Consider the following 11,115-nt stretch of genomic DNA (forward strand, 5'->3'; position numbering starts at 1 on the left):
TGGTAGTTGCAACAGCTAAAAGAGTTATTCTGCGTCACTGGAAATATCAAACCCCAATCCCATATGAGGAATGGTACAATACCTTAGCTGAGACAGCATCCTATAAAAGACATACAAAATACAAAACAGAATGCAGGTGTTTGAAGAGGTGTGGAATCTCTTTTAGTCGTGATTGAACAGGGTACAGAAACCAGACACAGAACCTAGAATCGGTATAGGTTAGATTACTAGGTACTTATTCTCTTGTACCACTCCAACCAGTTCAAGTTCAAGATAGGACTCACTACTGCTAGACTTAAGCGATAGATATAATGATAGCATTGCTCTGGGATGGTGGGAGAGTGAAGGTGTTTTATTTTTTCTTTTCTTGCTGTGGGGTTGATGGAGGGGGGACCGTAAATGTGAAAATGTACAGTACTGTATGTTTGCATGTTCCTTTTGATGTATATGTGTACAGCAATAAAAAAAAAGATGATTACAAAAATATAATAATAATAATAATAATAATAATAATAGTGTAATTTATAACTCAATCCTCATGGAATTAACAAAGTTACACCACTTTACTGGAAAATCTAAAATAATCTGATTTAATGAATTCATTAAAGTTTGGCCCCTGAAAGTATTATATATTGAAAAACAAGCAAACAACATTCTATTAACAGTTTCATAAATATCACATAGTGAGCTCTATTCACAACGCTATAACTAATGAGTTCATTTATAAATAATTGTAGCTAGCAAATAATTCCATAAATCTTTTTGCACTCCCAATAGCTACATAGGTCTCTTTTAAAAGAAACACAATATGGCTTCCAGTAGACTTTTGTGATATCATTTTGTAATTTCTTTAATAACATGATGTTGAATAAACAATCTAAATTCTGTTCATATAGTTTTACATTTATTTTATTATGTCTGAATCCTAAAATTCTAGGTGATGCAAAACTTTTGGCCACAGCTATACACCAGCTTGCAATAGCAAAGCACTTGTCTGTATAAACTGCATTTGCATTGTAAGATAATAGGGTTTATTTTATTGTCTAAACCATGGTGGATCTTAATATCACTGACATCAAATTTATTGTGTGTAGAAATGTTAATAAGTGGGTTGATAAATCACCCCTGGGGGTCTTCACTTAATTTCCAACTGACAGACACCTTCAGCATGTTCCTCAACTACAGAATCAAAGGCAGGGTCATGGTCATCCTGTTCCCAAGCAGGCTCTACAAGATCTAAAGCAGGCTGTATGTATGGAGGGTCATCATTCAGTTGTTGAGTAAGAGAGAATAAATGATCCATAGTGTAGCAATGATGGGGGGTACATCATGTCTTACACGTTGCAACACTAGTTGTCCACTATGCGGTTCTTGAATGCTGGACTGTTGGTATGAACGCATGGTCCACCATATCAATTTCCTTAAATCTATAAATAATTATGATTTTATTTTAAACCATCCAAACTAGATGACCATCGGGACACATGTCTAGTGGCCTGCTTATGGTGTGTTATGTAGTGATTTCAGTTTCACTTTTGCGTGTTGATGTTCTCAGCAGGTGCAGCTTTTCTTTTCTTCAGGAGGGGCGCAGACGGGCTGGGAGTCCATGCACAGGCTGATCTGGGGGCCCTCACTCTGGAAGTGCAGTCCGTTCCTCACCATGAGCTCACGGGCCATGAGCAGGAAGGCTTCGTCGATGTTCTGGGCTTCCTTGGCTGAGGTCTCCAGTGTGGCCAGAAGCCCGTTTTGCTCTGCCAGTGTGCAGGCATCCTCAAACAGCACCTGCCGTGCCCCAGCCAGGTCCGACTTGTTCCCTGGGACAGAGAGAGGGGGACACATACCAATACAGGAATAAACACAGATGTATCTGTAAGGTCAAGTGAATTGGATCTGAGGTACAGCTTGCAACAGAAGCAGTGTTTACAAGGAGATTCAGCTACATAGACACCCACTGCATCCTCTACTAACTCACCCTCCTTCTCCACCTTCTCGCCCCTCTCAGACTCTGACCTCTCCTCCTTGCTCCAGGGTCACAAACCCACCATGTGTGCCCTGGACCCCCTCCCCACTCACCTCTTTCAAGCTGCTGCCCCTGCTCTACTTCCCTTCATCTCCTCCCTTCTCAACACCTCTTGCCTTTCTGGTATCTTTCCCTCTGCCTTCAAAAAAACCTTTATCACTCCCCTCCTCAAAAAACCTACCCTCGACCCCACCTCCCTCCAGAGCTACCGTCCTGTCTCCCTCTTACCCTTCCTCTCCAAAACCCTCGAGCGGACTGTACACAGCTAGCTCTCTGCTTTCCTGTCCAACCACTCTCTGCTCGACCCTCTCCAATCTGGCTTCCGCGCTGCTCACTCCACTGAAATCGCCCTCCTGTCTGTCACCAACTCACTACACTCTGCCCGAGCTGCCTCTCTCTCCTCTGTCCTAATTCTCCTCGACCTCTCTGCTGCCTTTGACACTGTCGATCACTCTATTCTACTATCCTCTCTCACTGACCTGGGAATCTCTGGCACTGCTCTGGCCTGGTTCTCTTCCTACCTCTCCAACCGCACTTACCAGGTAACCTGGCGTGGAACAACCTCCACACCTCGCCCTCTCTCAACAGGAGTCCCCCAAGGGTCAGTCTTGGATCCTCTCCTGTTCTCTCTCTACACCCGCTCCCTGGGCCCCCTCATCGCATCCTATAGTTTCTCATACCATTTCTATGCTGATGATGCTCAGATTTTCCTCTCCTTCCCACCTCTGACTCCACCATCCCCTCCTGTATCTCTACCTGTCTGTCTGCTATTTCCTCCTGGATGCACTCGCATCACCTCAAACTCAACCTCTCTAAATCTGACCTCCTTTTCTTTCTCTCCTCCTCCCCCTCCTCTGATCTCTCTATCTCTGTTCCTCTGGAATCTACCACACTCTCTCCCTCTTCCTCCGCTAAGACCCTCAGAGTCACCCTGGACCCCTGCCTCTCTTATTCCCAGCACATCTCCACTCTGGCACGCACTTGACGACCCTTCCTCACCAACTACGCCAGCTCCTGGTCCAGGTCTTAGTACTCTCCCGCCTAGACTCCTGCAACTCCCTCCTGGCTGGCCTCCCTGCGTCCGCCACCCCTCCGCTCCAGCTCATCCAGAACTCCGCTGCTCGCCTGGTGTTCTCTCTGCCTCGCTTCTCCCATGCAACTCCACTACTCCGCTCACTCCACTGGCTCCTGATCACCGCTCACATCCAGTTCAAGACTCTTGTACTCGCCTACAGATGCCTTGACCAGACTGCACCCAGCTACCTCCAGACACTCATCTCTCCCTACACCCCCACTCAACCTCTCCGCTCTGCCTGCACAAGAAGACTGGCTCTACCTCCTTTACGCTCCCCTGCCTCCAGAGCCCGTTCCTTCTCCACCCTCGCCCGCAGTGGTGGAATGACCTTCCTACAGATGTCAGGACTGCCCAGTCCCTGACCACATTCCAGCGCCTCCTCAAGACTCACCTCTTCAGAAAGCACCTGTAGAACTCCTCTGTTTTTCCCCTGGGTCACATATCACCCTTCCTTAAATGAGCTTTATTTGCTCTTATCTGCCCCCTATTTTACTGCATTTAATCCTGTACTTCAGAGTACTATAATCTGCCAAGTGTTTAATCTGTAGTATTTTGAATTTAATTATATCCTGATGTAACTATCACTGACACTGTTATCTGTTGTATTATTGAATTGTATTTTGTCACACTTGTACTTGCTTGAACTAAAGTCATTGTATTCATCATTGTATTTATCTTGCTCTTAATTGTATTATTACTTGCACTGTGATTCTTGAAATGTATTTGTTTACGACTGTAAGTCGCCCTGGATAAGGGCGTCTGCTAAGAAATAAATAATAATAATAACAATAAGTATAAAGGCAGGAGTTGCACACTGACACATGCACCAGACACATGTACTGATACCTATGCCTACATCTTTTACTCTCTGAGACAGTATCCCAGCCTGCTTAGACAATAAGCACCTTTGTTTTTGGTTCTGATTGCAATATCCTGGATCCTCTGAAAATCCACCCACCTGGTATATCACATCATATTTAGAGAGCAGTGTCTGGTTATTTTATAAAAGAGTGTAATAACCAGGTTCTGCCCCTTACCCCCCCACCCCCACCTTCCCCTTCTTCTTACCTATTAGTAAAAGAACCACACTGGCAGCTCCGTACTTCTCCACCTCATGGATCCAGTCTGGCACAGAGTCAAAGGTTGAACGGCGCGTGATGTCATAGGCGATAATGGCCCCGTGCGCACTGCGGTAGTAACTCTGCGTGATGGTGCGAAAACGCTCCTGCCCGGCTGTGTCCCAGACCTGCATCTGGATAGCAAAGTCAGAGATTAATCTCACAGCAAGGGGAAAGGGAGGCACCCTTTTCCACAGGCATGACTTATATGTAACCTGACATTAATCTGCAATGCCCTCAACAATCATTCATTTTTCACTAAAATATACAGTCAAACCCTTTTACTCAGAAAAGGACAAAGTAAGCATAAAACACTAAAGAAGTGGATATTAAAAAATGTAAATAATCAGCATACTGTAGTGTTAATAAAAAAAAAAAATTCTTAAGGCAAGCCCAGACCAGTATAGTAGTGATGCAAGAAGAAACAGTTAATGACGGGTTTGCCTCCCAAACCCGCGGTGCTGCCATATGGCCGTGCCTTTCTACAGACAGCTGCTATGGGCCTAACTATGTCAATTTTAATTAAAACATCAAAATAATAATTTTAAATGGTTTAATCAGTGAATGTTTTTTTTTTCTTCAGTAGGCAAAGCATGTTTCAACAGATGGAAATATAAAGACACCAGTAAATCTGCTGCTGTCTGCAGAGTGTTGTTGCTAAAATAGCCATTAGCAACCAGTAAATACTAGCCATTACTAGCCAAATAGCCATTAGCAACCAAAATACTAGTTTCTGATTGGCTGAGACCTTCTCCCTAGCCATTAGGTATCTGGTGATAACACAACAGTGCAGAACTTCTTTCTCCAGAGCAGCCTCATCACAAACCACTTACACAACCACTTACAAAATAGCCTTTCAATAAAGGTAATGCATTCCTTTTGGTGTAAGGCTCAAAGCCTCCATATTTGTTGACCATTTTGTATAAACCAATGCAGTCTGCACACCACTTTAATATTGGGATGTGAGATGAGATGCTGATGAAAATGTGGTATTTTCTTCTACTTAAAACATCTATAGACCTAATTCATAAAGACTGATGGGTGTAATTGCAGAAGCTGCTGATGAAAAAACTTCCAGGCTGACTGTGAGGAAGTGAGATGGGGAAGCGTATTAAACTCGCACTGTGCACTGATGCCCGTAGGTGGAACATTGTGCATTGAGGGCTGTGGATATTAAATATTCAGTGTGTTGAGGGCTGTGGATATTAAATATTCAGCAACATCGGTCCTTGCAAACAAAGACCCTATTTAGACAGAGGCACACAGACACAACATGGGCCTGCCACTAAAGAGCTGAGGCACAATTCACATGAACATGTGAGTTTGGAGGTGCTGGTGACAATGGAAACTCAGTTGCAATTAAAGCAATAAAGAAACCTGTAAGTGCAGACTAGAACCACAAACAACTGTCAGCCACCGTGTCTCTCCTCATTACAATCAAAATGCACTTTTATGTTTACATAACACTCTTGAAAAATGGAATAAGAACACGCACACAGCAGTGCTAAAAGTGGTATTATTTTTTGGTCTTTATTTTATTCACACCTCATGCTGAAATCCTCTAATAATCTACAGCTATGGCCAAAAGTTTTGCATCACCCTATATAATGAACTCAGTTTGCTCCATAAAGTCAAATGAAATCTGATGAATAATGTTACGTTAACATATTGAATTACAGTACATACCGCTTTGTAGTTTTCCATATACTTAACGAAAAACTGACAAAAATTGAAAAATGTGATATTTCAAAATCTGAAATGAACTATGTACTATGTACTAGGGCAGCAGTGTGGAGTAGTGGTTAGGGCTCTGGACTCTTGACCGGAGGGTTGTGGGTTCAGTCCCTGGTGGGGGGACACTGCTGTTGTACCCTTGAGCAAGGTACTTTACCTAAATTGCTCCAGTAAAAACCCAACTGTATAAATGGGTAATTGTATGTGAAATAATGTGATATCTTGTAACACTTGTAAGTCGCCCTGGATAAGGGCGTCTGCTAAGAAATACATAATAATAATAATAATAATAATACTATACTACTCTACTACTATTATATCTTCTGATAGACTTTTGCAATATAATTTTGCAGTGTCTTTGATTACATGACCGTACCATATGGACCCGGTACTAAAGTTATAGTACTAAAGAAAATATATTTGTCAATCTAATTATTCTACCTTTTATTGCAACTGTGGTACCATTCAGTAAAGTGAAACTGGTAAAGGAGTACTTGAGCTGCAACCTCCAGACAGAAGGGGTACAGTTCTAGCACAATGGCAAATGATAGTGGTGTAGAACCTAATACAGGTAATGTCCGGTATAAAACTGCTAAAATGTTACTTTTGTAAAAAAATAAAACCAAACAAACAAAAAAAAATTTAAACTTCCATAAAAAATCACTGGCAACTAAATGTTTACTTATTTATTTTACAGGGCATTATGGTGCAATGCAGGGAAGAAGATTTTTTTTTTTTTTTTACAATCCACAATCAATCCCGTTTTTTATTTTCTATTTTTAATTTCAGATTTGCACTTTTTGCATTTGTTTGTTGCTCGTTTTATTTTGTCTTACTTTGTGCTGGCAAAACTGTAATGTTATTATTTAATCCCTTAAGGTACACAAGGAATTGAGCGCTTGTTGTTAAAATGGTTTCTTGTTAAAACACATTTCAGACTGACTCAGGTATCATAATGAAACTGACAATCTGGATGACCAGATTCAACCTCAGTAAATGTTAAACCCTGTTTTGTGCCCCTCATTTTAAAAATAGAAAGTTAGCATAATTTTATTTGTGGGACACATATATCCCTTACCTACTCTTCTGGAGATCGGCGCAGCCAGACCTCCGAGACAGAGCCCCGCGGGGCAACAGGAATTGTGAAAGTGAAAATGAAATGAACATGGAAAGGGGTCAGAGAGAACACTGGCATCGATGAAAGCAAGTTGTTAGTAAATAATACAGGTTTTCCCTCTGGCTCAGGGAGAGCATGTATGCTAGTCCCAAGGGGAACAAGTGCTAGAAAACAGAGATTTGAGAAAAATGCAGGGTTGTCCCCTTGCTCATGGAGAGCCGCCCTGTTGGAGGTGAGACCGAACCGATCCGCCTCCAAGGATGGGAGCATGTATGCTGCCCCCAGGGGGAACCTGGAATGATAGAGAGATTGTCAAAAGATTTGGGTCCCCTCTGGCTCTCGGACAACCTTCCTCTCAGAGGTCGAGGCCAGCTTGGCTGGGCCTAAGGTTTGGAAGTGATTGTCACTTCCCCCAGAGGGAGACTGTTGCAGAGGTGGTGCTGTGTTTTGGAGGAGGAGGAGGGGAGGAAGGTGAAAAATGAAAAAAACAGAAAGAGAATGAGTGTTTGACCCAGGGCTGAAATAGGGAGGTTAATTGATAGATTGGCTTGATTAACTGGGAGAAGCCCCTGCACCTGTTCCCTGAATAACACCCAATGGTTACAATTAATCACTCAACTAATATACAAGCTTTCAGCAAGGGCTAATATTACAACAAATTGTTTTTTTTTATCCTAAGTAACCATTTGGAAGGAAGCAAAACAAAGCAAAAATGAAAATACACTTTTTACTTTGCTATTTTTAACAAAAAAGCATTTTTTTCCCTGTTAGGACAAAAGGGACTATGATCTCATTAAAGATTCAATTGTTAACAGACAACACTAAATAGACAATAAATTCCACACATTCTTTCCCCCCCACCTATGGCTGACAAACAGGTTTTGGAAGCACAGAGAAAATGCTACACTTATCTTCACAGGAATCAGGGCATAAGGACAGCTACACACAAAACAGGCCTCGCCCGCTAAGGGAGTAGCTTTGAAAATCCAGCACAGTGGCTCCACTCACTAGAACAATATCTCTTATTGCAAGGAATTTGTACCACAGATATTAGGTTAGAAGTGTCATTACTTTTAACAGGGACCCACCCTCATAATTGTAGGTGAAATTGATGATTTTCAGTGAAATCGCACGACCACCAAAAAGCAAAGAAGAAATGTCCTAAGACAGCCATACAATATACTGTGATGAACACAGAATATAAAACACTTAGTCAACACGGGTTATTTCTGCCTCTCCAGATGAGCTATCTGGGCTTTTGTGGGTTAGAATCTACACATTTTATTTAAAACACAGGTTAGCCCATTTTGAACTGTCATTTCTGGCTCTCCACATGACCTACCTATTGTTCAATTGAGGGAACCCATTTGGTGGGGAGGCGCTATTTTTCAGATTAGTCTGTTAATCTGTGCTACCAGAAACCCATTTTGAGCACCGACGCAGCACATTTAAGCATTTAAATGTGGCAGTTTAAGCTTCCACAAACGTGTAGACCATGGGCACAGGTTAGATAAAGATACAACATTGCTGCAACAGACACACAATATTAATTGGTCGTCAATACTATAGTAGTAACATTATGAATGCTACATTTTGGATGAATATAGGATTTCTAAAGAGTATTTAAACTTTTAACCACCCCCTTCCGTCCTGTTTTTTGCACCTCAGAAGTAATGCTAATTCAATGGATCTATTTACAGTTCGAGTACACTCACACACGTCCCCTTGTCCTTACCTTTACCTTCTTGCCCTCAACTTCCAGGGTTCGAACAGTGAAGTCCACTCCGATGGTGTTCTGCTGCCTTTCCATGTAATTGCCCAATTTGAAACGCTGGACAACGCAGGTCTTGCCAACATTCGAGTCCCCAATCAGGATGATCTTAAAAAGATAGTCAAAGGCCTCTTCGGCCCCGGGACCTGTGGACTGCATAGTTGGCCAATAACTGCCACGGAGAAGGCAAGCGCGAAACTCGTTACAGGGTTTATTTACGCTGATGTTGAACCTCCAGATAAGAACTGAAATCCGACACTGGTAATGATCATTTGGGATCACAATGTGATAAACGGTACTGTCAGCTGCATGACTGCACCCGTTTAAGCTAAGAACTAACAGTGAAACACACACACAAAACACTGGTCTCAGCACACATTCACCGCTACAGCAGCCTGCCTCCCTGAGATTAACCTCTTCTTAAGAAATCTAGAGCTAAAATTCACACAAGACACAGAGCCTTCACAAAACCAACCAGAAATATATACCTTAGCTGAAAGATTTTTGAAAGAATTATTGTTTTAAGTCATAGTTCCAGTTTCCATTGGCAGTTTTATTTCTCTATTTTCCCTTTCCTTTCCTGCCTTGTCCCCTACTGGTTCCATCCACCTGTTGTTTCCTTCTCTCTCTCTCTCTCTCTCTCTCTCTCTCTCTCTCTCTCTCTTTCTCCCCTTACCTGTCTGAGCAGGTAAGACTGCTTCCTCCGGCTTTCAACCCACCTACACCACTGCATGCTGGGAGTTGTAGTCTAGATAGTATTTAATCTTTGCCCCTGTTACAAGAGAAATAATAAAAAAAAAAGTTTTATAAAATATTTTATTAGTGCATTAGTGGAAACAAGCTTAATCTGTTTTCAAACAAAAAAAACATGACATCATGGTTTAAAGTGGATAACACAATTAGTTTGTTAAAATGTCTATCCTTAACATCCATTTGCTTACAGACTTGCTCTCTGCATATACACTATGGGTAAAGCTGCAAAACCCCCAACTGAATACTACCTTCAACCCAACACTGTCCTGTTATATGGCTGCTATGCATTCCATATCCATTCTAAACCTATTGTCTCTCTGTGATAGAAGGCTACTATACCTTGACTCTCAATGGCAAGGAATCCCCTTTTAAATATTCTGAGCTTCTGAGGACACTGTTATATGCTAGAAGCACAATTACCACCAGGCACTGCACATGGCTAACAATGGTCAGGGCTTGTGGGTGCCATGGGTATACTGCTGCTTTATGAGGGCTCATTGTTCCTAACAGTCACAAGGCTAGCAGGGCTACACAGTAAGGTTTTGTTTCAGTTCATTACCAGGGAGGAGGGGTGGGGGTGGGGGTGGGGGGTGGGGGTAGGGGGGTTCTATATTCTAATTATTAAGGAATTTAACAATTAGTTAATTATAGTTTAATAATCCCTCGTGATGTCATCTTCTGAAAATAACATCAAATTTGCATGCTACAACAATAGGCTGCTCATTCTCCCTTTGATTCAGTTCCAGCCTGAAGTTAGTTAGTCAAAGTAACTTCTATAGCATTAACTACAAGAGATTCTCTCAAAATCACTCATCTTAAAACTGCAATCAGATTAATAGAAGAAGAACCTCAATTATATCAATAACAACTTTTAAACTAACAATAACATTTATGCGTTAAGATATTTGTTATCTAATCACATGCACGCATAGATTTTAACTTATCTCTCCTTTGGTAACTCCTAGGTCATTTTCATAGATTCCTTCTTCCATTTCAGTATCTCCCATATGATATTTATAATGCACATTTTTATTGCCTGTGTGCAGTGATTTACACTTTTCTCTCTTAAATGTCATTTGCCATGTGTCTGCCCAGTTCTGAATGCTGTCTAGATCATTTTGAATGACCTTTGCTGCTGCAACAGTGTTTGCCACTCGCAAAAGCAAAGTCGCAAAAGCAAAGTAATAAATTACTTATTAAATAAGTTGTACCCAACTGGTGCCACGAAGCAGGATAAATTGATTATCCGAAGAAGAGCTGCTAATTTTGAATTAATGGTTAAGATAATTATAATGCAGTGTGTGTGTGAGCGTGTGTAAAATGTCTAATAATTTCCAGAATTACTGAAGACATTTTTACTGAATGGCACTCCATCTCCACTGGTGCCCATTGTGGAGTTTTAAAAACATTTCAATTAGATGCTACTGGCCTGGAATGTACAATGACATTAAAACATGGGTAAATGTTTATTTTCTCTCAGTAGTATTGTGTTCATTGTCATTTACTTTTGAGCAAATTTTAACGTAA

General features: G+C 41.6%; 1 protein-coding gene across 4 annotated transcripts; it reads right to left on the reverse strand.

The window, feature by feature from the left end:
- Positions 1–574: 574 nt before the first annotated feature.
- LOC117415913 (ras-related protein Rab-19) lies at positions 575–10,064 on the reverse strand. Of its 4 annotated transcripts, none has more exons than XM_034026836.3 (5): positions 9,928–10,064; positions 9,512–9,607; positions 8,800–8,988; positions 4,164–4,347; positions 575–1,814 (listed from the first exon to the last, which is right to left on the reverse strand). In XM_034026836.3, exons 2-5 carry the CDS (start codon positions 9,566–9,568, stop codon positions 1,552–1,554), a joined length of 693 nt encoding a protein of 230 aa, XP_033882727.2. In that variant the 5' UTR covers positions 9,569–9,607; positions 9,928–10,064; the 3' UTR covers positions 575–1,551. The 4 variants fall into 4 exon arrangements, with proteins under 4 accessions (XP_033882727.2, XP_033882729.2, XP_033882728.2 ...); XM_034026838.3 differs by lacking the exon at positions 9,928–10,064 and adding an exon at positions 9,837–9,908; XM_034026837.3 differs by lacking the exon at positions 9,928–10,064 and having other exon boundaries at positions 9,512–9,907.
- Between the last annotated feature and the right edge of the window lie 1,051 nt (positions 10,065–11,115).

The sequence above is a fragment of the Acipenser ruthenus genome, chromosome 7 (genome assembly GCF_902713425.1).
Source record: "Acipenser ruthenus chromosome 7, fAciRut3.2 maternal haplotype, whole genome shotgun sequence".
Taxonomy (NCBI): Eukaryota; Metazoa; Chordata; class Actinopteri; order Acipenseriformes; family Acipenseridae; genus Acipenser; species Acipenser ruthenus.

Coding starts and splice junctions, on each gene's coding strand:
- LOC117415913 (XM_034026836.3), bottom strand. CDS start 9,568: ATGCAGTGGTGTAGGTGGGTTGAAAGCCGGAGGAAGCAGTCTTACCTG. Junction 8,989..9,511: donor AGTCTTACCTGCTCAGACAG/GTAAGGGGAGAA, acceptor CCAACTATGCAG/TCCACAGGTCCCGGGGCCGA. Junction 4,348..8,799: donor TTGAGGGCAAGAAGGTAAAG/GTAAGGACAAGG, acceptor TTTGCTATCCAG/ATGCAGGTCTGGGACACAGC.